Source organism: Euleptes europaea, chromosome 19 (genome assembly GCF_029931775.1).
Source record: "Euleptes europaea isolate rEulEur1 chromosome 19, rEulEur1.hap1, whole genome shotgun sequence".
In the NCBI taxonomy this organism is placed as follows: domain Eukaryota; kingdom Metazoa; phylum Chordata; class Lepidosauria; order Squamata; family Sphaerodactylidae; genus Euleptes; species Euleptes europaea.
The window spans coordinates 22,123,682-22,148,087 of NC_079330.1; the positions used below are offsets into that span (position 1 = coordinate 22,123,682).

The 24,406-nt window shown below is 44.9% G+C and overlaps 1 protein-coding gene across 1 annotated transcript in view; it reads left to right on the forward strand.

Annotated features, from left to right (window-relative positions):
* The window catches only part of GTF2I (general transcription factor IIi), a 67,352-nt gene extending 47,612 nt beyond the window's left edge, over positions 1-19,740 (forward strand). The window contains exons 22-35 of the mRNA XM_056865583.1: positions 7-65; positions 1,778-1,852; positions 2,361-2,459; positions 4,953-5,018; positions 7,373-7,556; positions 9,435-9,493; positions 11,550-11,660; positions 12,711-12,791; positions 14,619-14,802; positions 15,599-15,627; positions 16,705-16,773; positions 18,128-18,172; positions 18,747-18,823; positions 19,623-19,740. Coding sequence (XP_056721561.1) covers positions 7-65; positions 1,778-1,852; positions 2,361-2,459; positions 4,953-5,018; positions 7,373-7,556; positions 9,435-9,493; positions 11,550-11,660; positions 12,711-12,791; positions 14,619-14,802; positions 15,599-15,627; positions 16,705-16,773; positions 18,128-18,172; positions 18,747-18,805 — 1,120 coding nt within the window. The 3' untranslated portion in view covers positions 18,806-18,823; positions 19,623-19,740. The remainder of the gene's footprint in view (positions 1-6; positions 66-1,777; positions 1,853-2,360; positions 2,460-4,952; positions 5,019-7,372; positions 7,557-9,434; positions 9,494-11,549; positions 11,661-12,710; positions 12,792-14,618; positions 14,803-15,598; positions 15,628-16,704; positions 16,774-18,127; positions 18,173-18,746; positions 18,824-19,622) is intronic.
* Positions 19,741-24,406: the final 4,666 nt, after the last annotated feature.

The window sequence follows — 24,406 nt, forward strand, 5'->3', positions numbered from 1 at the left end:
TTTTAGGCCAGAACTCGTCACTTCTTACTTGCCTCCTGGGTTGGCTAGTAAGGTGAATACTTCAGGTAAGTGACCAAGAAACAAACATGTGCCTCTTATAAGTCATAAATAAGGCAGATGATAATTACCATATTGTACTGCACATAGTTTTGCAATTTGAAAAGTTATACTTTTAGAATCCTGTAGGTGTCACAACAACAACAAAGGCGGAAAAAAACTTAACCCTAAAACAACAGAATTAAGTACCCAGAGTTCAAGAAAAAATAAACATCCAGGGCCAAAAGTTATACAGTCTAAAAGTAACATCCGTACAAAATATGTATGTATTTATTACAGGCTAAACGTGTATGGTCAGAGTCTAATTGTGTGATTTGATGTCTATTTTATGTTTTATTGGTAGGCTTTTGTTTGTTTGTAGGCTTATGTTTATTGGTAGGCTTATGTTTATTGGTAGGCTTATGTTTATTGGTAGGCTTATGTCTATTGGTAGGCTTTTGCAGGGCCTTATATGTGTTACTAGATTTTAGCCTGTAATAAATACATACATATTTTGTGCGGACATAACTTTTAGATTGTATAACTTTTGGCCTTGGATGTTTATTTTTTCTTGATCTTTGGGCACTTAATCCTGTAGGCGTCCCCAAAGTCTTTCCTCTTCCATTCACAATTTAACTTGCTCAAGTCTGCATGCAGAAACCTGGTTTTCCTTCTGTGATTTAGGAGGAATTGCTGTTGTGTGGGAAGGGGCATACGCAGTCACCTTGGGGAAAAAAACTTTATAGGAATTTTGCACAAACGTTTCCCCCCTTTCCTTGTCCTGGTAGAAGCAAAATCAATGATACTTCACATGTGTAAAGATGATGCCGACCTGGCAGAGAGAGGAAGAGGCCAAACTTTGTCCCTGTCTTGGGAAGCTAAACTCTCAACCTCAATGTCTGCTTAAAAATAAAATGGGAATCTGAGCTGTTTTCATATTAACCTGACGGCTTTATAGTTTTGCTTTGGATACTTAATTTGAGATAATATCTAGCCTCGAATCCCCTTTAGAGCCGTCGGTAAGAGGCTCAGTCCTCTGAGGTTGAATGCTCAAACCTGTCAACTTTTAGAGAAGCGTCAGAATTGTGAATCCCAGTTCAAACTGGCACCCTGAAAGTTGTACAGCTATCATTTGCATATATAAAACCCACCCAGTCTCACTCTTTGTCAGGTTGAGGTCTTTGTGGGGAGATCTGTGTGGTGCTGGAACTGGAACCCTTTAGATTCACCCACCACGTACCTTTTCATCCATTGGCAAAAGTCCACTATCCTCCTAATTTGCTGGAAATATTAAATAAGTGCTGTAAAGAAATATTAACACTGAGAGCCAGCGTGGTGTGAGAGCCAGTGTGGTGTAGTGGCTAAGAGTTGTGGTTTGGAGCGGTGGACTCTGATCTGGAGAACCAGGTTTGATACCCCACTCCTCCACATGAGCGGCGGAGGCTAATCTGGTGAGCTGGATTTGTTTCCCCACTCCTGCACACATGAAGCCAGCTGGGTGACCTTGGGCTAGTCATACTTCCTCAGCCCCACCTACCTCACAGGGTGTCTGTTGTGGGGAGGGGAAGGCAATTGTAAGCTGGTTTGATTCTTCCTTAAGTGGTAGAGAAAGTTGGCATATAAAAACCAAGCCTCCTTCTTATGCAAGGGATGTTCTGTGGCCGATGGTTTCTAATGACAGTGCAGCTCTTTATCTGTATAAAAGAGGGGGCAAAGGCTAATCAGTGATTTTTCTGTTCAGGATCCCAGAGCCCAGATAGCGCAAGTCCCGTAAGCAACTCCAAGGTTCCAGAAATTGAAGTTACTGTAGATGAAGGTATGGCATTCTCCAGAAGAATTCTTGTTGAGAACACAGAGTTGGGAACTGCACGTGGTCTCTCATATGCAGCGTGGCACAGTGGCTAAGAGTAGCAAAATAATAATAATAATAATAATAATGCAGAGAGCCAAGGAGAAAATTATCTGTCTTCTATTCTAAAGGCAGCAGGGTGAGACTGAGAGGAGGAGAAGGACTTTTAACCTCCTGTTTTCGGTGTCTTTGCGGATGGAGATGGCGCTAGCTACTGAACACGGTGCTTAAGAATAGCCATCCAGACTTCTGGATATTCAAATTTTGCTAGTTAATATTAGCTTTCTGCTTACGGCTTATAATTCCAGATTTGGTCCAGAGTAGCTCTCAAACAGTATGAACTCTGCAGGACTGAATTTTCAGAGTAATTTTGGAAGTTCTCAGTCTGTGTTCTGGGAAATCTAAATGTAAAGCTTTATCCAATTGGTGTTACAGTTGCTAAGTATATGGCATGTATTTGTGTGTGCTCACATAGGTCTTGTTACCAAGCCGCAAACCCCTGAAATCAGAACTAATCCTCAAACCAATGGATCCAATGTTGGTTTCAAGCCAAGAGGAAGAGAGTTTTCTTTTGGTAAGTCCTGATCAAAGTAGTGAGCCTGGGGTGGGGGGCTGTCTGTATAGCATAATGGCTAAGAGAGCTAAGAATCAGGAATGCTGTGTTTTAAATGAGTAAAACACATCTCCCCTGCTTTTTGGCATGCAGTGCCCCCAGTGCAGTCTATAACCATAAATCACAGTAAAATTACAAATGGCTTAGCAGATGGGGAGGTAGCAGCACTAGAAAAGTAGTCAGCCTTATGTGTTTTGTCCAGCTTTTATTTTTACCTTTATTTTTACATTTAATGTTGCTTATAATAACATACAGACAGCAGGAAGGGAAACATCTACCTGTATATCTGAATGAAAGAAGAAAATTCATACACAAGAAACAATATTGACAGTGAATCATGAAAAAGTAAATGGGTAAATCTTAAGAACATAAGAAGAGCCCTACTGGATCACACCAGTATTATATCTAGTCCAGCATCTTCTCACACAGTGGCCAGCCGCTCTTCTGGAGGGCCCAACAACAGGGCATAGAAGCCAAGGCCTTCCCCTGCTGTTGCCTCCTAGTACTGGTAACAAACAAAAGGGGGAAGGAAAGACCCAACCTAAAACCAAAGCTGGGTACCATACCAGTAACCTAAAACCAAAGCTGGGTGTGCATACCAGTATCAACCAGATAAACAGTTGATACTGGTATGCACACCTTGTATGGAAGGCTAATACAGCCTAGAAAAGAACAAGCAGAAAATATTCCACAGCAGTGGGCTCTTTAATTTTATAAATTTTATAAGATATATTGGGCGCAGAGTCAAATTGGAATACATCCCTGCATACATACCTGGGTTGGTATTATTTTGCTGTAATACTATTATACATGCTGTGTTATGTATTGGTGTTCATTATAAGTGATGTTATCAGACCACTGATGAAGGCTAGGGGGCCGAAACACGTTTGGATTGTGGTTTTAGTTTATCAACCTGTATGACTTGCCATTTGTGCTTTCTTTTAATATAATGTTTAATGTTTTTAATATAGATATCAGCACCTTAAAATAATTATATTTCTATACATAATTGAGTCTTTTTCCACCCAACCTTTGGGTACCCAGCTCCTGGTGCTGGTATTCAGAGGTTGACTGCCTCTGAACGTTGGAGGTTCCCTTTAGTCACCATGGCTAGTAGGCACTAATAGACCTATCCTCCACGAATCGCTCTAATCCCCTTTTAAAGCTGTCTGTATCTGTGGCCGTTACTACATCCTCTGGCAGCAAATTCCACATTTATTTATAGAAGAAGAAGAGTTGGTTTTTATATGCCGACTTTCTCTACCACTTAAGCGAGAATCAAACCGTCTTACAATCTCCTTCCCTTCCCCTTCCCACAACAGACACCCTGTGAGGTAGGTGGGGCTGAGAGAGCTCTAATGGAGCTGTGGCTTGCTTAAGGTCACCCAGCTGGCTTCATGTGTAGGAGCGGGGAAATAAATCCAGTTCACCATATTAGCCTCCGCCGCTCATGTGGAGGAGTGGGGAATCAAACCCAGTTCTCCAGATCAGACTCCACTGCTCCAAACCACTGCTCTTAACCTCATGAGGGAAGGCATCCCATACGGCAGTGTGTTGTGTAGCGGTTAAGAGTGTCGGACTAGCATCTGGAAGACCCAGGTTCGAATCCCCGCTCATGCCATGGAAACTCTCTAGGTGACCCTGGGCCAGTCACACTCTCTCAACCTAACCTACCTCATAGGGTTGTTGGGAGGATAAAATGAAGGAGAGGAGAATGATGTAAGCTGCTTTGGGTCCCCACTGGAGAGAAAGGTAGGGTATAAATGAATTAAATGATTTCTGTGCTGCACTGAAAAGGTTTTCTTGTATGTTGCTGTCCACGGAACCTAGATTTCTCAGCTCTGCGTCCTGTAACTGTTTCCACTGAACTTTATAGCAACTTCCTTTGTGTAACACCTTCCTAGGTTGCCTCATGTCTTGAGGCAATGCTGTTATAACTTGAATGTCTATAAGGCTTGTATCACTTGTACATCAGTTGTATATAAGCTGTTCCCATTTATAAAATGGTTCCTAATTGTGCAGCTTTTATTGAAGAGTAAAAACTGTGGCCAGGAGGATTTTTTTTAACATTACAGGAAAGACAAAGCAGTCTGTTTTAGAATTTAGCATATGGTTGGCTCAAAAATGTACCCCACAAAATGTTTGACTCCTGGTTTTCTCGTCTCGCTTTTGAGGCCATTAAGAATGCAAGTACTTGTACTATTTTAAATTATTTGCATTTTATTTATTTGTATTTTGCTCGGCACCTTGCAGATAAAATCTCCCTCATCCATTAGTAGTTAACAGAGTCAGATGGTGCCAGGGTGCCGACTTATCCAATCACTGTTTTCATAGCATTGTCTTGAACGTTCTGGAAGTCATAAACCTATAAAGAATGCATCACTTGGCACCTCAACAGATGTTGGTTCTTTCTTGTTCAAGAGAAATAATCGATCCTGTCTAATTTCTTGGCAGAGGCCTGGAATGCCAAGATTACTGACTTGAAGCAAAAAGTTGAAAACCTTTTTAATGAGAAATGTGGTAAGCATGTCCAACTTTAATACATACACGTGTTTAGCGCTTCAGGGGAGAATATACCTTTGCCGCTCACTGGTGTCAAAAACCAAGGGTCCAAAGGACTATTTTATGGATGCTCCTTGGGCTTGGTTACTGGGGGTTTTCTGTGGGTATTCTTTTGAAAGGCAGACTCTGCTCTGTAACACTTAATGGCATACAGGTTGAGTATTCCTTATCCGGACATCCAAAATATGGAAAGGTCCGAAATATGGACATTTTGAGCCGACATGCAGGCGTTACTTGCATGCCCTCAGCAGTGCCCCAAGCTGCTTTCTGACAGTTCAATGTACACAACATTATTAAAAACACTGTTCAAAATTACATTCAGGCTATATGTATAAGGTATATATAAAACATGTATAAAACATAAATGAATTTTGTGTTTAGACTTGGGTCCCATCCCCAAGATGTCTCATGATGTATATTCAGAGATTCCAAAATACGGAACACTTCTAGTCCCAAGCATTCCGAATAAGGGATACTCAACCTGTACTACACTCGCCTTGATTTCAAAAGAATAGCAATAGAATCCAGTGGCGGCTTGGGTCATCTGAGGACTGAAGAGAAGCTCTTACCGCCCTAGAGCCTCCTCAGTACCTCTTTGTCTGCCCTTCACACAGAAGAAGCAGCTAGAATACCATTTCTGGCCCCAGCTGGTTGGAGACTGGGCTAGTTGAATCCCTTGGGGTAGCAGAGGTCCATTTGCTCGATTGTGGTCGGTGGGGCTATTCTTGGGGCTTGGAGTTTGCAAGGGAAGACTTTGTACTGCTGCTCAGTTGATTGTGGGCAGAGGAAGATGATCGGAGGAGGAAGGAGGAGGCTTCGATACATCGTGCCCATCCTTCATTCTGGTCCTTCTCTCAACCAGTAGGGCCTGAGTAGTCATGCCAGCCAGCTGTCAGGTCTGAAGGTGCTGTTGTTGGATTAGTTCAAGAGGTCAGCTATCCTCCAGGACTTGATCCTGGAAGAAACGGCTGGCCGGGCATGAATTACTGAGACCTGGTTGGATGAGGCAGAAGGTATGGATCTCTTAGGTCCTGTCTGCCAGGATACATAGTAAATCAGCAACCAAGATTTGATGGTCAGGCAGGGGGTATCAGCTATTGTCCTTTCCAGATCTTTTGTCATACCATGCTCTGATTTCTGTGTTGGTACCCAGTGTTTGGGACATGACCCATGAGTTAGTGCCCAGCCCACTGTTTAACTCTCCCTTCATGAGCTGGAAGAGGTAGTGGAGGTTCCCACAGGTTTTGGCCTGCGGAAAATTTAGCACCCATGCTGGTGTGGCTCAGGACTGGGTGACCCCCATGACAACCATGGAGCTGTCTCAAAAACCCTTCAGGGTCGTCATAATTTTGTATTAGGGAAGTACTGACTAGCTAGGAAGACAATGGATAGAAATTTGCCTTAATAGGAGGAGAGTGGGCTTTCCTTTTTATCTTCTGCGACTGATTGGTGTGACCAGAGAGGTCGTTGACTTTTGTGCAGTGAACTTTGCTTTTGTAAACCCATAGACTTAATTTTGATGGTTTTCTTCACATTCATTTGCCAGTGAAACTCTGATCCTTGCATTCTGTTATTAAGCAGGACTGAGCTGAATTCTTATGGGGTTCATTTTATTAAATGGAGGAGAAGAGAATGATATAAGCCACTTTGGGTCCCCATTGAGGAAAAAGACAGGGTATAAATGAATGAATGAATGAACTCTCATCAGTAAATGGCATTGGTAGGGAGGATCACATTTGTGTATGGATTGTCTCCTCTAAATGGCTACTGCAGTCAAAGGGTAAAAATTTCCCACTCCAGTGGCCCCTTGAAAGCTTGCCCAAGTGCGTAGGGGGCGGGCTGCGTTTCTCCCTTTCAGCCGGTTTGAAAAAGCTCCCCCCTTTCAAACAGGAATAGTGACACAACCGATAGTCACCAAGTATGCAGGTCTAGGTATTAAGCTTAGAAGTACTTGGTCTAACTCTGATAAGGGAAATGGAATGTATAACTGAATGGGTAATATTAACGTGAATATTTAATTTTATTGTAAACACTTTATTCTAGCTGATGTTTTTATGTACAGATATTATATTTCTATACCTTTTAATCAAATCTTAATTCTTTTGAATATCTGACAAACGGATACATTGTTAGATTTTACTTTTTTAATCAGTGTTAATTTCTTGAATGTCTGCTTTGCTGGTCAATGACTGTAATAAATTGAAATTGAATTGAATTGACTCAGTCCTAGTAAATGTTTGAAGTGTGGAAGATTCAAAACTGAACAAGCCTCTCAAAGGTTTTTAAGATACTTTCTGTTGTTGCTATTGCAGGTGAAGCTCTCGGCCTGACAGAGCCCGTGAAAGTCCCTTTTGCACTCTTTGAATCTTATCCCGAAGATTTCTACGTCGAAGGCCTGCCTGAGGGAGTGCCGTTCCGGCGCCCGTCTACGTTCGGCATTCCGAGATTGGAAAAGATCCTCAGAAACAAAGCTAAGATAAAATTTATCATTAAAAAGTAAGCCAAATGCATGCATACCCCATGAGCTGCCCCTCTGCACCGCTTAAATGAATAGAGAATTCAACCTAGACAGGAGCTGGATTCTTCCATCAGCAGCAGAATGTGTTTTAAACCTGTATCATGGTCAGCCTCCAGAAATCAAGGGGGAAACCTATTTCAAGTGTTCATAATAATAATAATAATATGAATAAGTACTTTATTAATAACTCCAATTCAGAGCAGGGGAAAAGTTTTGGCTCAATGAACAGCATGTTCAGATCAAAGGGGGTCATCGTCACTTGAACTCAACGGGGAAGATTAATGCCTTTAAACTGGATGATCTCCAGAACATAGCACCAAATGTGGCCACGCTAGTTTGTTTTTCTAGTTTTCCTGGGCTGCAGCCGGAAATAAAGGAGCCTAATTTGTTAAGCTGCTTTTCTTCAGTCAGAAAGCAGAACCTTGTCAAGACCATTAACTTCAGAGAGTCCAGCTGGGTATCGGTCTGTAGGAATCTGTTGAAACAGCTTTCAGTTAGCCGGACAGTAGTTATTTTAAGTGTAGCCACGTAGTATTTCTGGACTTAAATAGTATTGCCAGAAGAATAGCCAAGACGAAACACAGGCTTGCGCTTGTCCCAGTGCCGTGATGCTGAGTGAACAGTAGACAAAGCAGACTTTAAAAGGGGGAGGGTTTGGGGGCCTGGGAAATGAGCGATCTTCAGGGACCACGAGATTGAAGTAAGGGCTGCCCCTCTCACTTGTTCACAAGCCTGACTGGTTAAATCAGAAAACGGGTGGGCGTCACATTGTCATAAGCTGCTAATACCGTTCTCATAGTGCTCTCTGTAATCCGCCAAGGGCAGGGAAGAGGTTGTACCTGTTTTCGTCAGAGCATGAGGTGGCAAAGAATTCCTCCTTTTCTTACAGAGGTCCTCCTTATGCTAGGAGACAACTTGTGGTAACTGACAAATGCAGGGGGGCTAGACCCATCTGTGGCCGCTACCATGGATAGCTCCATGTCAACAGTGCCCCCACTAAGCATTAGTTGCTGGGGACCACAACAGAGAAGGGGCTGCTGGCTTCATGCCTGACTTGTGGACTTCCCAGAAACGTGTATGGTCGCTACAAGAAGCAGAGTGCTGGACTTCAAGGGAACTTTTAGTCTGATTAATTAAGACAGTTCTTTATTTCCCCCCAAAATTTCCTGTTGCTTCAAGAGTTCTTCCAGGCTCCTTCCCAGGTAGTGAATGGAATCATAGAGTTGGAAGGGACCTCTAGGATCATCAAGTCCAACCCCCACCCCCCGCACAATGCAGGAAATTAATAACTACTCCCCACACCCCCAGTAACCCCCTGCTCCATGACCAGAATATGGCAAAAAAAAAAAAAAGCCACAAAACCCTCCAGGATCCTTGACCAAACTGGCCTAGAGGAAAATTGCTTCCTGACCTCAAAGTGGCGATTGGCATTTCCCCGGGCATGTAAGAAAGGGCCATGAGAGCCAAGCACTGACGCAACCCTTCCTGCCCTCCCTCTCACGATCTGCCTAAGATAAAGTTACACCAGATGCACTTAGTTTCACCTGCATTTTGTGGTGGATTTTTTGGTGGGGGGAAGTTTCTGCAAGGTTTGGGTCTCCTTAGGGTGGTGCTGGGGGCGGGCGGTGTTGAAGGTGAACAAGTCGAGTGGAGTGTGGAGCAAGGAGGGGTTTGTTGCAGTTGTGATGCAGTAAGAATTGTGCCTCCTCCCAAGCTGCTTAAAATATTCCACTGTAAAATATTCCACAGTTTCCTGGGTCCAAGGACCTGGTAACCTTGCATTGCTTGTGTTTACTTGATTGTTTCACTTCTTCTTTATATTCTTATGTCAAAACTTCACTTGTGTTTCTCTGCAGGCCGGAAATGTTCGAGGCAGCAATTAAAGAAAGCGCCACTGCAATTCCAAGCCCTCAAAGTGAGTGTCCACGCCGCGGCTAAGTCCGAGATGGTCCCAAATGCTTCGTCAAGATGGTGTAATCAGTAACGATATCAAACCAGTTCCTGGCAGCTCTCTAAAATGGCCCAAGGGAGAAAGCATTAGGCAGAATGAAAAGAAAGCCATGATTTGAGACTGAAGCCATTCTTAACAGTCTAGTGCATTTTTCCAAATTGTTCCACACTTTTGCATGCGCGCCGTTCTGCTGTGGGGTTTCCACAGAACATACACAAACCTTGGGATTTTGCTGAGCTGACCATATTGGAGAGCCAGCGTGGTATAGTGGTTAAGAGTGGTGGACTCTGATCTGGAGAACCGGGTTTGATTCCCCACTCCTCCACATGAGCGGCAGAGGCTAAACTGGTGACCTGGATTTGTTTCCCCACTCCTCCACATGAAGCCAGCTGGGTGACCTTGGGCTAGTCACACTCTCTCAGCCCCACCTACCTCACAGGGTGTCTGTTGTGGGGAGGGGAAGGGAAGGTGATTGTAAGCCGGTTTGATTCTTCCTTAAGTGGTAGCGAAAGTTGGCCTATAAAAGACAACTCTTCTTCTCCTCCTCCTCGTGTTCTAAAGTGGCAAAGAAGTGATGAGCATTAGAGGCCAGTCTGCTGTTGTACTGCTTTCCCTCTCTAACCACATACCAATCAGCTGCCATTTTGTGTGTATGGTGTGTTTTGTGTGTGTGTGTGTGTGTGTGTGGTGTGTTTTGTGTGGTGCCTTTTTTCTGGGGTGCTGTGTCATCATGGTGTTCTGAAAAGGCAGAAAGGCTGTGGACCATACTGTGTGTCTCTTTGGAGGCAGTGCCTTCTCCGTTTTAGAGTGGTGGGGCAGGACGGCACTTATACAAGATTTTAGGCATGTATTTTAATGATAGTGTTCATATGGCCAATTATAGATAGATAGATAGATAGATAGATAGAAAGAAAGAAAGAAAGAGAAAGAAAGAAAGAAAGAAAGAAAGAAAGAAAGAAAGAAAGAAAGAAAGAAAGAAAGAAAGAAAGAAAATGAGCCCCTGTGGTAAGCTTCAGGACTGCAGTCAAATGCTCTGCTCACAACCTGAGTTCGATCCCGACAGAAGTTGGTTTCAGGTAGCCGGCTCGAGGTTGACTCAGCCTTCCATCCTTCCAAGGTCGGTAAATTGAGTACCCAGCCTGCTGGGGGTAAAGTGTAGATGATTGGGGAAGGCACTGGCAAACCACCCCGTAAACAAAGTCTGCCTAGTAAACGTCAGGATGTGATGTCACCCTGTGGGTCAGTAATGACTTGGTACTTGCACAGGGGACTACTTTTATCTAGCTCGTTAGCTCGCTGGATGGATGGATGGATAGATAGAGATAATAAGGAAATTAGTATTTTTTATCTTGATTGACTGAGATAAAAACTTGGCAACTGCCAATGTAGTATTAAAATCCACCCTTGCTAAAAGAACCCTCAAATTATCCAATTCACAAACAGATTCCCAGATAAAAAGGTTTTATCCATCTGTCCCTCGCAGCTAAACAAGGAATGCTGAAGAGTGTCTGTTTGGCCAGAACCACATTGACATACTCTCACACCAGACAGTGCCCTATTTAGACAACTGGTTAACTCCCCCGATGGAATGGCATTTAGTCTAGCCAACATAAATAATCATCTGTATCGTGGGATTGTTAGAAACTCAAAATACATTGGGAGAGATTGCGGCAAGTTTAGACCTAGGTATAGAGGTGAACATACTCTACGTGCTCTTATTGTAGCACTTCTGAAATCCAGTCTTTGCAAGCAGCTCAGGATTGAAGAAGGAGCTGCCAATGACCCGCAATCCTTTATAAACTTTAGGCGTGTTTCAGGGCTGCCCTGCCTCACCACTCTAAAACGACCTCCAGTTGGCTCTTTTGTGGCTCTTTTGTGGGTGCCTCACACAATCTTGGGTTCGAACGTTACTTGTCCATGATACTTCCCGCTCTTCGGGAGTCCTCGTATGAAGTGAGATCGATCTGGCTTTTCTTGAGACGTTTTGCACTCAACACTTTGATTTCCTGTCTTTTGCAAGGAAGAACCAGTTCATCTAATACTGTGACAAACCCAGTCAGTGTGCCTGACCCGGTGGCGAACACAGCAGCTGGAGTGGAAGATCTTAACATCATTCAAGTGACAATACCAGGTACTCTACCAGTTTGGGGTTTTTAATGGTTGTTGTAGCTAAGACACTGAGCTATGAATCAGGAGGGCCCTGGTCCAAAATCTCACCTCTTTCAAGCCTGCCCCTCCCTACACCAACACACACACACACGATCTGTAGTACAGGGACAATAATACCTACTATCTAAAAAGGTTGAGTAAGGATGACAGGATACTGTATGTGAAGCTGATGTAACTTTTACCTGAGGAGATTTTTTGCCAGCTTAATATTTTTGATTGCTTGGATACTTTTCAACTGTTCTAACTCATCTGTCAAATGCTTTATTTTTAACGATTCCACGGCAAGATCTTGGGCCTCTATTAAAAACTTCTGTTGTATTTGAAAACCTTTTGTTTAGTGATAGTTTTATGCTATCTGTTTACTTTGTTTATACCCCACCTGTCTCCCTACTGGATACCCAAAGCAGCTTATATCCATCTCCTGTCTTCCATTTTAGAGCCAGCATGGCATAGTGGTTAAGAGCAACGGACTCTGATCTGTTGAACTGGGTTTGATTCCCCACTCCTCCACGTGAAGCCTGCGGGGTGACCTTGGGCCACTCACAGTTCTCTCAGGCTGACTCTGTCAGCCCCACCTACCTCACGAGGCGCCTGTGGTGAGGGGGGAAGGGAAGGCAGTCGTAAGCCGCTTTGAGACTCTTTTCGGTAGAGAAAAGCGGGGTATAAAACCCAACTCCTCTTCTTCTCCATTTTATCCTCACCACAACCCTCTCTTCAAGAGAAGGAACTTGAGAGAGCCGTGAGCTGGGGGCTCCTCTGCCTTCACCCGCCTCCTTGAGCCTCAGTAGCCTTTGGCCTAGACTAGAGCTGTGAATACCAGCCATGACCATCAGTGCCAAGGAGTGGGAGAAGCAACGCTGGCGAGCGGAGCGTACTCTGAAAAAGCCTCCTGAGGCTGACCTGAGCCATGTTCCCTTCCTTTTGAAAGTAGGGCTGCTGCGGCATTAGCCTCTGCTGCCAACGGAATCACCCCTCCCTCAGACCCTTATTGTTTCTTGAAATTCTCCCACAGATGACGACGAGAGAACTTCCAAAGTGGAGAAGGCCCGACAGCTGAGAGAGCAAGTGAACGACCTCTTCAGTCGGAAGTTTGGTAATTTGTTCTTTAACGTAGAAAAGCCAGCTCGTCGCCGTATTGACTCAAAAGCAAGATGACCTTTCAAAACATTTTAGAACTTTGTAAAACGGGGAGGGGGGTGTTCTTCTCCAACGCTGGTATCTGGCAGGCTGCAGTGGGCGTTGGAGGGCCTACCACACCCAGGATCCAGGCCATTGGTGAGGGGCTGTGGCTCAGTGGTAGAGCATCTGCTTGGCAGGCAGAAGGTCCCAGATTCAATCCCCGGCATCTCCAGTTAAAGGGACTAGGCAAGTAGGTGATGTGAAAGACCTCTGCCTGAGACCCTGGAGAGCCGCTGCCGGTCAGAGTAGACAGTACTAACCTTGATGGACTGATGGTCTGATTTAGTACAAGGCAGCTTCATGTGTACCCCAGGTTTAAGAGTATCTTTGGTGCTCCCACCAAGGAAGCAGCGTGCCCCCATGCTCCACCCCTCCCCACCCTTTCCCCCAAAGCCTTGGCAGCCGGGGGCTGGTGGCTCAGTGCGTCTCAACAGGTTAAAAGCTCTGGCTGAATACTTAAGGCTCTGGTGAGTGTCTGCGTGCAGACCTTTCTTTTTTTTGTTTTGGGAAGGGGCCATGGCTCAGTGGTAGAGCATCTGCTTGGCATGCAGAAGGTCCCAGGTTCAATCCCTGGCATCTCCAGTTAAAGGGACTAGGCAAGTAGGTGATGTGAAAGACCCCTGCCTGAAACTCTGGAGAGCCGCTGCCAGTCAGAGTAGACAAGGCTGACTTTGATGGACCCAGGATCTGATTCAGTAGAAGGCAGCTTCATGTGTTCACACACACACACACACACCGCACCTCTGTAGCCTGGCCTCCTCTGCATAGCAGCTGGGTCTTGAGTCCTGTGGCTCAGCTGACCGTAGCCACGGGCTTCCAGAGAGTGGGGCTTCCAGAGAGTGGGGAATGGTGCTCCAGACAGCCACCTGGGGCTTGGGGGAGGGGGGCCTGCAAGCATCTTGCAGACCTGGCGGCCTCGGAGACAGAAAGTTGGCCACTTGACATCTTTGTACACAGAATGGCTCTTGGGAGGGGATCGTGCTCCGACCCCTAAAAGGAAGCTAAAGAAGCCCAGCATGACCCTTCTTTGTCAGTGGATTAAAACGGCACGGGATCAAATTATTCCAGAACTTATCATTTAAGTTCTTTTAAGAAATGCTGTATTTTCAGTTCCACAAAGGGACCCGATCATGATTTGTTTGAGTTTGAAGAAGTTGAAAACGAAGGCAGGAAAAGTGATGAAGAAATTAAAGACAGTGAAAGTGCTGGAAATGAGGAGGAGGCGTGAGATGCACAAAAGGGAAAGCGGGCAACTTTTCTTCTCTGGGTTATCATTGTACTGTATATCAGTTGTGGTAGAATTAAAAAATATATTTATACTATTGCCTGCTCTTTTTTGTCGGGGTCATCTTAAATTTGGGGTCATTTGCTTTTATTCATAACTTTTTTTTTAATGGGGATTGCCTTACATTCAAAGTTATCTTGCTCCTGAGTAAATCGGAATGACCTGTACAAGATTACACTCATGTACTTCATGTACTTCTGTGCCGAAAGGATAAAAACTGCCCACCAATTGAGAGCCACTTAAATAATAGATTGATTTAGCGGAAATGTATCTCTCTTGAATTTGGTCTTGCTTTTTATGGCAATTTTGTCTGTCACTGTACCGCTTGTCAAGTAAACCGCGCAGTCTTCTTGGCATGCTTCTGTGCTCACGTTCACATAAATCCCTCCCCCCCCATGGAGTGTATATAAATGTGGAGCTCTACTATAAACTAAACTCTCGATTCTTTCTCATTAGGGGAAGCCATTGGTATGGGGTACCCGGTGAAAGTCCCATACCGAAAAATCACTGTCAACCCTGGCTGCGTGGTGGTGGACGGAATGCCCCCCGGCGTGTCGTTCAAAGCTCCCAGCTATCTTGAAATCAGTTCCATGAGGAAGATTTTGGATTCAGCAGAGTTCATTAAATTTACTGTCATTAGGTAACTGCAGCTTTCAGTTCTATGCACTGTAACCTTTGAGTGTGTTCTGGGTGGGGGCATCTGGTAGGCATGGGTTTTTGTCATTCTGGGTGATGGATTGGATTTTCAATTTGGGTGGCAGTGGAAGAAATTGCTTCACCTTTTCAGTAGTAATTATGGCAAAGGCAGGTGGCCCAGGAGAGAGCGCCTGTGTCCTCTTGAAATCTCAAGCTGCCCTGACATACCCTGTGCCCTCAGCTTATCTAGGCCCAGTGAAAGGGAATGGACAAGAGGCCTACCAGTGGCTATAAGACATGAGGCTGAACAATGCCAACACCTTTAGAGACCGTGTACTTCCGATTACCAGGTGCTAAGAGCAGACCTTGGGAAGGAAGGTGGTGCGGTATAGCCTGATCTCGTCAAATCTTGGAAGCGAAGCAGAGTCGGTACTTGGATGGAAGACCACAACATAGGCTGGTCTATATTCTCATACATCCAAAAGAGTGAGTCTGGCATATGACAGGCAGCCTGCGTTAGGCATAATTCGCTGACAAGACTGATCTCTGGGCTGCTCCTAGCCTGCAGACTTTCAATTCACGTTTGTCCCTTAGAAACAGGTGCACGTACGAACCTACAAAGGATTGTTTCGTTTTTATTGTTTGGAGGGTAGCTTTGTTGATTCTCCTTGACGCCTAGTTAATGTGGCTCATGCGTAATTTTAACATCTTGACTCCTTACATCAGGTCTCTTGAATGCATGCAAAATGCCTTTTAGGACTGATGTGTTCTATTCTGTTCCCCCCCCCCCTTCCCAACAGACCATTCCCTGGACTTGTAATGAATAACCGTAAGTATTTTATAGTTGTGATTCTGAAGTTCACATCGATAGCTTTGTGCATTGCTAGTAATGAGCACCATTGTATCCCTATGGCAAAAGAACTTCTGTAATGGCATGTCATAGAGCAATACAAATACGTGTAAGAGAACGCTGCTGCTAAATTTTCCATCCACCAGAGCCCTTTCCTATCATTTATTAATGTACACGCCTTTGTGCCACAGCTGATATGCATGATTGCCATTCCTGGTACTGTGTCTACACGTGGGAAACTGTTGCCATTTCTTCTCAAAGGGGCAACATGCATATATTCCAGCTTCGGAATGTGCATATCAGACCCAGATTAATCTGTGGTCTGGTATGTGTACACCAGGGCAGAAAATCCACACGTTGTCCCTTTGAGAAGAAATGTTGATTGCATGTCAAGGGAGGTTTGCAGGTTAGCATGCTCAACCCATACGCATGGAGACAGCCCCAGGAACGTAACTACAGCGTGGTGTAGTGGTTAAGAGCGGTGGACTCTATAATCCGGTGAACCGGGTTGGTTTCCCCTCTCCTACGCATGAAGCCAGCTGGGTGACCTTGGGCTAGTCACAGCTCTCTTAGAGCTCTCTCAGCTCCACCTACCTCACAGGGTGCCTGTGGTGGGGAGGGGAAGGGAAGGTGATTGTAAGCCGGTTTGATTCTTCCTTAAGTGGTAGAGGAAGTCAGCATATAAAAACCAGCTCTTCTTCTACTACTACTGTAAAGGGCTGTTGTCTGCTGCTCGTTTTGAAACATCGGCTTAGATATCCTCTGCTTAAGTGACAGACTGCTTAGTGGCGATTCAGCCCTCATGGAGGTTGAGCAGCATTTGAAAACCTGATAGCAAACCTGCCGAACATTTGGAATGCGAGGGAGCACTTCAAAGAGAAGCCAGACTGTTTTCTGTTAATTCTCTCGCGCTGTCATGTCCATATAAAACTGATCAGGGCTGGCTAATATTTGGCACACTGCAACAGATTCGTTCAGTTTCTCCAGGTACTAATGGTTTTAGTCCAACCGGGGCCTCATGACAAACTGTAATGTTGACTCTTTTCGTTCTTTTAGAAGCCGCTGAGAAAGCTGAACCGGAAGCACCAGCTGTAGCCGCACCAGCCCTGGAGCCGGCGGTGGAAGGTATGTGCTTGGTAGCGAATGATTGTTCGCAGTCGTTGGTCAGAAAGCCGATGCCCCTTTGTGGGGGGAGGTAGACCCAGGTATCCTGTGCAAGAGAGCAGAGGAACTGGTCCGCTCCGTTACGATTCTGATTGCACTTGGGAGAGCCAAGATGGGGGGAAAGTAGGAGAGAAGATGACTGTGTGGTCAGGTTTGCCAAGCAAGGATTCATAATTGAAAGCCCTCTGAGGGCCACTTTGACAGGTGGATGATGAGGCCCACGTTATGCTGACTGCAGGAAAGCATGTTTAGTACCATTTTAGTTCTATGTTTCCTTCTTAATCAATTTTCCCTTCACACGCCTATTTCTCAGTGCTTCCCCGTCTTTTCACTGCACTGTTACAGTTTCTCCCATTTTTATTTCTCTAGCCATAACGTTCTCCATTTGTCCTCTCTAAAACCCGTATCGCTTCTTTTTTGAGAGCCAGCGTGGTGTAATGGTTAAGAGTGGTGGTGTGGAGCGGTGGAGTCTAATCTGGAGCACAGGGTTTGATTCCCCACTCCTACACCTGAAGCCAGCTGGGTGTCCTTGGGCTAGTCACACTCTCTCAGCCTCACTTACCTCACAGGGTGTCTGTTGTGGGGAGGAGAAGGGAAGGTGATTGTAAGCCGGTTTGAGTCTCCTTTAAGTGGTAGAGAAAATCGGCATATAAAAACCAACTCTTCTTCTTCATCCCTGTCTGCAACTGGAATGGGTTATGCAGGGCTTGAATGTTCCCAGAAAGAACTGGGAAAAGGGTTGCAGGCACTCAATTATTTGGAATTCCTGCAAATTGTCAGGGAGGTGGCTGTAAATGGCACACCGGCCTGGCTTAGAGGACTAATGATTTAAGAGAGAAAATAGTAGTAATTTTTAACTATCTAGTTGGTGAAAGATCTGTTTTTTTAAAAAAAATCAGAAATGCCAAAAAAAGGATGAGAAGCATCAAGCAAAACAAGAAGTGTAGCAGGTGCAGGCTGGGTGTCAAGGAAGTCTTTCCTGTGTGTGTGAACTGGGTTGCCACCGAAACATGCAACTGAGCTGTAGAAACTTCTTAGCCTGGCATTTTAGGCAAGGGACAGGCATCTGATATGTTTGGCTTGCTTTGTGGAAATCTGCCATTGCTCGAGAGGTTGGACACGGTGACGCTTAAATCCCTTTCTGACGCAAAATTCCATACTCAGTAAAGAGAGTCTAGCCTTGTGGGTGAAAGGAGAAATGTAACTGTATCAGTAACTCCTGGTGTTTTTTTCTGATGAGCTGAGATAGCACATTCAAACTTCCAGTTAATTATAAACCACTGAAATAACGCGTACCTTAATTTTATGTTTTCAGAGCCAGTTGAACCAGACCAAATAGTACAAGTATCTGTGGAGGATGGTAAGTGTCTCGTATCTGATGGCAGAAAAACAGCAATCAGGAAATGTATTCCTCTTGCACAAAACCAAGAACAGATCAGCACCAAACCATCTCCACCCCCCACCCCCCGTTTCTCTTTCAGTAAAAGTCCTTTCTGGCCTAATTATGAAAATCAGTTTCAGAAAATAGTTTGTAGCTTCAGTGCTCGCACTGTTAATGTCAAAGTATTTAGCACCCCTTTTCTTAAACCACGAGAGGTAGTTTCTCATTGGTTCTGTGCTTTTTCCAAATAGCAAATCATTTTCCGTCTGCCGCTTTTGTCTCTCATGCAGCCGTTCCCACACTTCATTCACCAAGACAGAATTTGCGAACACCTGGGAAACACTCAACCCTCTTAATTAAGCCCATGTTGAACACTTCGTTCCTTCTTTTCCTCCAATGGCAATGTATGCCAGACTTTTGAACAGTTGCCTCTGTGCCTTTACTTTCCCAGAGCTGTTGGTTTGTTGGTTTGTTTTCAGTGACCCTAGAATTGATAAAAGCCCTCCATCTATAATGTCTTCTTCTTCTTCTTCTTTTTTTTTTGTCCACCCAGATTCGGTGCAGACTGAAGAAAACACTCCAATAAAACAGGAACCAGATCCAACGTGGTAGACAGCCACCTGCTTTAGGGTAAAAGGAATAGCCATAAAGGAAATGGAGCAGTGGGTGGTATTGAAATGCATCTTTTTGGATAAAAGACCGATCTTAAGTCACGGCCTGTAACAACATGGATCGCTTAACTCGGTGGTTATTCCTCTTGTGGTCTTCGGGTTGCGCTTATCTGCCCACAGATCATCTTTTATTTAACTTTTAGCCCAACTGAACTGTTTTGATTAACTCAGTGGTTCTTAACCTTTTCATCCAAGTATGCCGCCTTATCATCAAATGCTCCTCTCCCCTCAGCCATAAATTTTAAAAAATTACGACTTTAAAAAAGCAGAGCAACTTGATATAGGTGAATTTACGATATACGCATATGATACGTGGATCTAGGGCATATGTTCAGACAAGAACCTTGTACCTGATGGCCACCAGCTGACTGCTTAGCATTTGATTCTTATTTCCCACATGCCCCCTTTTTATGGGCTTTTGGGAGAAATCTGTCATCTGAGATGAGCAGTATAAAAGCCAACTGTTACGTGTGGATGTCAGAAGTCATTGCGAGGGGGGACAGATCTGCTTAATACCCCAGTTTCCTCCCTTTGTGTATGCCTTACACAAGATTTGTAGATTACCTTGCCCCCGGGGGGGGGGTCATTAAGAATCTCTGGATTAACCAAATACAGGCATGTATAAAAGATCTAGTTAAAAATGAATGGAACCAATACAACGCAGGGCCCACCAGAGTTGCAGTTATTTCTGTAGGGCGTCTAGCTTGTTGTTGACTTCAACCTTTGCTGTTTTGTTTCCTCCTTTTCGCTCTCTCTAGTCAAAAGCATCCAGGATTGCGAAGAGTTTGCTGGGACGGCTCGGGGCTGTGTAATATAACTGTTTAAGAGAAGTACCTTCTATGCCCCCTTCCCCATCCCCCCACCCCCCTCACTTCGGCCTCCTTTTTTTTGGTTTTTGTTTTGTACTTTTAGATAGAGATATCTACTTTGTTCAGAAGTCCCGGGATTTGACACGAAGCGGTGAATCGTCTTCACAATGGCTTATATTATTTTAAAGACCTAATTGGAGGAACAGATGCTGGACACATGACTTATGATTGTTAGGTTTTTTTTGTTGTTGTTTTTTAAATTAAATTAAATCAAGATGAATTTGCAAAGAATCTGCCTTTCTGAGTAAAACACAGTTTTACTGCCCCTACATACATCTTGGCCTTGATTGAAGGAGGAGAAAAACCATGCCTGCTGTAGTTCAGGTTGACAGGGGTTCGTTTTGTCTTCCCCACCTCTGCTGGGGGGTGGGGAGGTGGGCAGGGGGATTTGAAATTATTCATTGCAGTTTTTGTTCTTTTTCTCCTTTAATGGCTAATTGGATAATAGTATCTGTATATTTGAAATAATTTTTCCTATGATATATATCTCTCAACTCATATGTTTTTAATAAAAACTGGTTTTCCTGACACCACGGTGTGTTTTGATGTATTGGTGTTTTGCCATCTGGGTAGAGCGGTTCCTCGGTGGAACAGGCTTCCTCGGGAGGTGGTAAGCTCTCCTTCCCGGGAGGTTTTTAAGCAGAGGCTAGATGGCCATCTGATAGCAATGCTGATTCTATGACCTTAGACAGATCATGAGAGGGAGGGCATCTTGGCCATCTTCTGGGCATGGAGTAGGGGTCACTGGGGTTGTGGGGTGGGGGGAGGTAGTTGTGAATGTCCTGCATTGTGCAGGGGGTTGGACTTGATGACCCTGGTGGTCCCTTCCAATTCTATGAATGATCCCAGTACAGGGTTTTAGAGGTCATCTCCTCTTAACTATATGCACTTGTCCACTTGTGAAGATGTCAAGACTCTGTGGAAAGAAACCCATGTAAGCTACGAGTGGGCAAAAGGCAGTGTGTGAAGGTGAAGTGCATATATGGCTTCTTCATAAAATACACCCAAAACTGCTTACGATAAAATCATTGTAATATACCGTTCTTAAAATCATTGTAATATACCGTTCTTTAAATCATTGTAAAAGTACAATAACCTTAATGAAATAGTAGGATTTTATTTGCTGTGAGTCGTTCTTGCGTAGACTCAGAATGAAAGAAACTGCCCTATTTTGTAAAGGAAAGAAGAAACCATTTCAAATACAGAGAGTGATTATAGTAAAGTTAAAACATATGTGTACTTTTGCAACAGTTTCAGCAGCAAAACAATTTCAGCCAGGGACCATCCACAGATATGCTGGTAAGAAAAAACCTGGCCCAGATAAACATAGAACCCAAAAACGTAAAAAGACTAGTCACAAGGTGAATGTCTGGTTAGGAGGGGGTTCTGCAACTGAGGTGTCATCACTGAAAAAGCCCAAGGTTGGTAAAATGAGTACCCAGCTTGCTGGGGGTAAAGGGAAGATGACTGGGGAAGGCCCTGGCAAATTACCCCATAAAACATGGTCTGCCTAGTAAAGGGGATGTGACATCACCCTGTAGGTCAGTAACCTTTGTGTGTGTAAAGTGCCGTCAAGTTGCAGCAAACTTATGGCGACCCCTTTTGGGGTTTTCAAGGCAACAGGTGGTTTGCTAGTGCCTTCCTCTGCACAGCAACCCTGGACTTCCTTGGTGGTCTCCCATCCAAATACTAACCAGGACTGACCCTGCTTAGCTTCTGAGATCTGACGAGATCAGGCTAGCCTGGCCCATCCAGGTCAGGGCCAGTAACCTTTACCTTTAAATAAAACACTTGGAAACTCTTGCAAGCTTCCATTCATATCAAAATGGGGTGCGTAGAAAAACTTTGCAGGGTTTGCAAACTAGTTTCTTGTGTTGGAAGTAACGTCTTTAACATCCCACATTCTTCTACTGTTTTTTCTTTTCTTGGGCTGGATTGGGAATGAATGCATGGTTTCCTATGGTTTAGTCTTGTGTCCTCACTTGTAGATTAAAAAAAGAAAAGAAAAAACGGTTTCCTCATTTCTCATGTGCTTGTTAGCTGATGTGTGACACAGTGTTAGGGAAGAACCTCATGCTAGCCTGCCCAGAATAAGAAAAAACGGTTATGATTGTTATGAAAACGGTTATGATTGATTCAGCCTCAGGTTGAAATTTGGTACTTTTGAATTCAGAGTTGACAATACTGTGGAATGAATTCTGTGAAGGTTCAGTAAGGTTTGAGATCTGCGGTGTGGTCTGGAATTCCTTTTGCTACTTTACTCACTTCCCATTTCAGTGTCTTCTGTAAGAAACAGAACACACAACATCATGTCTGAATCTCGATCCCAGTTTGTGTGTTCCTGGAATATCAACTCCTGCAGAGGTACGGTTTCACAGCAAAAGCCCTCCCCCCCCAACACTTACAGCTAAGATTGGGAGCCAGCGTGGTGTGGTTAAGAGCAGTGGTTTGGAGCGGTGGAGTCTGATCTGGAGAACCGGGTTTGAGTCCCCACTCCTCCACATGAGCAGCGGAGGCTACCGGGTTGGTTTCCCCCCCCCATCACAGCTGGGTGACCTTGGGCTAGTCATAGTTCTCAAGAGCTCTCTCAGCCCCACCTACCTCACAAGGTGTCTGTTGTGGGGAGGTGATTGTAATCCTATTTGTCAACGAGAGCCAGCGTGGTGTAGTGGTTAAGAGCAGTGGTTTGGAACAGTGAACTCTGATCTGGAGAACCGGGTTTGATTCCCCACTCCTCCACATGAGTGATGGACACTAATCTGGTGAACCGGGTTGGTTTCCCCACTCCTACGCATGAAGCCAGCTGGGTGGCCTTTGGTTAGTCACACTCCCTTAGCCCCACCTACCTCACAGGGTGTCTGTTGTGGGGAGGGGAAGGTGATTGTAAGCCGGTTTGAGTCTTCCTCAAGTGGTAGAGGAAGTCGGCATATAAAAACCAACTCTTCTCCTTCACAAAGAAATTACAAAAAGGCCCCAATTCCAAGGCGCTGGAAGCATGACAACTGCCCTGTAGCCTATGGTGACACTTGACATCACAGGGGGGCTTGGTTGATAACGCCCCATCTCCGCCACATATGGAAGCAGGCAGCCCGTGCACCGCCATGTTGGTATGCCTCCTTGCTGTCAATCTGGCCTCACACCAAAAGGGAAGGAGTGAAGGCACAGAACACTATGGAAGGCCATGGCGTGTGCCCTTAACTACCACGTTCATGGGATTTCTGCACATGGGGGGTTCCCATCCTTTCCAGCGTGGTGTAGTGGTTTAGAGTGGTGGACACTAATCTGGAGAACCAGCAGGTTTGATTCCCCCGCTCCTCCACATGGGCGGCATATTCCAATCAGGTGAACTGGGTTTGTTTTCTCACTCTTCCACAGGAAGCCTGCTGGGTGTTGGGCTAGTCACAGTTCTCTCAGAACTCTCTCAGCCGCACCCACCTCACAAGGTGTCTGTTGTGAGGAGGGGAAGGGGATCGTAAGCAGCTTTGAATCTCCTTCCAGATAAAGAAAAAGCAGGGTATAAAAGCCAGCTCTTCTTCCTTCTGCAAACACCCTTTCACAGGAGGACATGTGAGAAAGGAAGCGTGGCCGCTCCACCCAGAAGTCTCTGCTGTTCGATTGGCAGGGAGAATTGTCAGAGAAATTCCAGGATCTTCCCTGGTCAAGGGTTCAGATCCATGCAGGGCACAATTCCATGGGGTTTGGAACAGTGAACTCTGATCTGGAGAACCGGGTTTGATTCCCCACTCCTCCACATGAGTGATGGACACTAATCTGGTGAACCGGGTTGGTTTCCCCACTCCTACCCATGAAGCCAGCTGGGTGGCCTTGGGTTAGTTTGTTTAGTATGGCAGTGCACACCCACAGAGCAACATTAACTCTCCAGTAGCTCACTAGGGGAAAGAGCCATGTGGGAAATGAATAGGGAGCATGAATCTCGCCCAGTAGATAATGTATCCCAGCAGTGACGAAGAAGGTTCTGTACTCTGCAGCATGTCCTTGTTTCCTGCTGCAGACACCTTCATGGCTGAGAAACCAGCCATTTTAGTTTTGTGTCCTTTCAGAATAACAGGAACTGAAAACGCTAAAACTGAAAAAAAGTTGACTTCCAGTCAAGTTAGGGATGTCAGGAAATTGTTTTTGAGGTCTGGCATGTGTTCTGGGCTGAGGCTTCTGACCAAGTGCTTGTCCACTCCGGATGCGAGTCCCATGACAGCTGAGGTTAGTCATGCGTGGATCCTTTTCTACCGAATCTCAATCGAACAGAGAGGCAGCCGTGAAAGCAAATATTGATCGAACCGTGTGCGTGGTGAAGTTAGGAACGCAAGCCAAATCGATGAGGTTGCCAACTCCCTGGGTCTGGAAATCAAACTTGAAGGCTAGTGCCCTGAGGAAATTGGTAAACGAACAGTGGACGCTTATGGCAAAACAAGTAAGAACCTTCAATGCTTAATAATGTCATATAATGTGAGCACATAAATGTAAACGTGAACAAGAGCCAAATTCACAACAAAATCATACAAGTGCACACTCCCGATATTACAAGGTAAGTGGCAATAACTGTATAGTCAAAAGAGAGTCCAAGAGTGCCAAGATAAGATAGGTTTCCGGTAAGGGTCCTATTTCGCGTAAGCTTTTTCGATTCTGGCAATCCCGCGACGTCAGGTCTTCCTTCC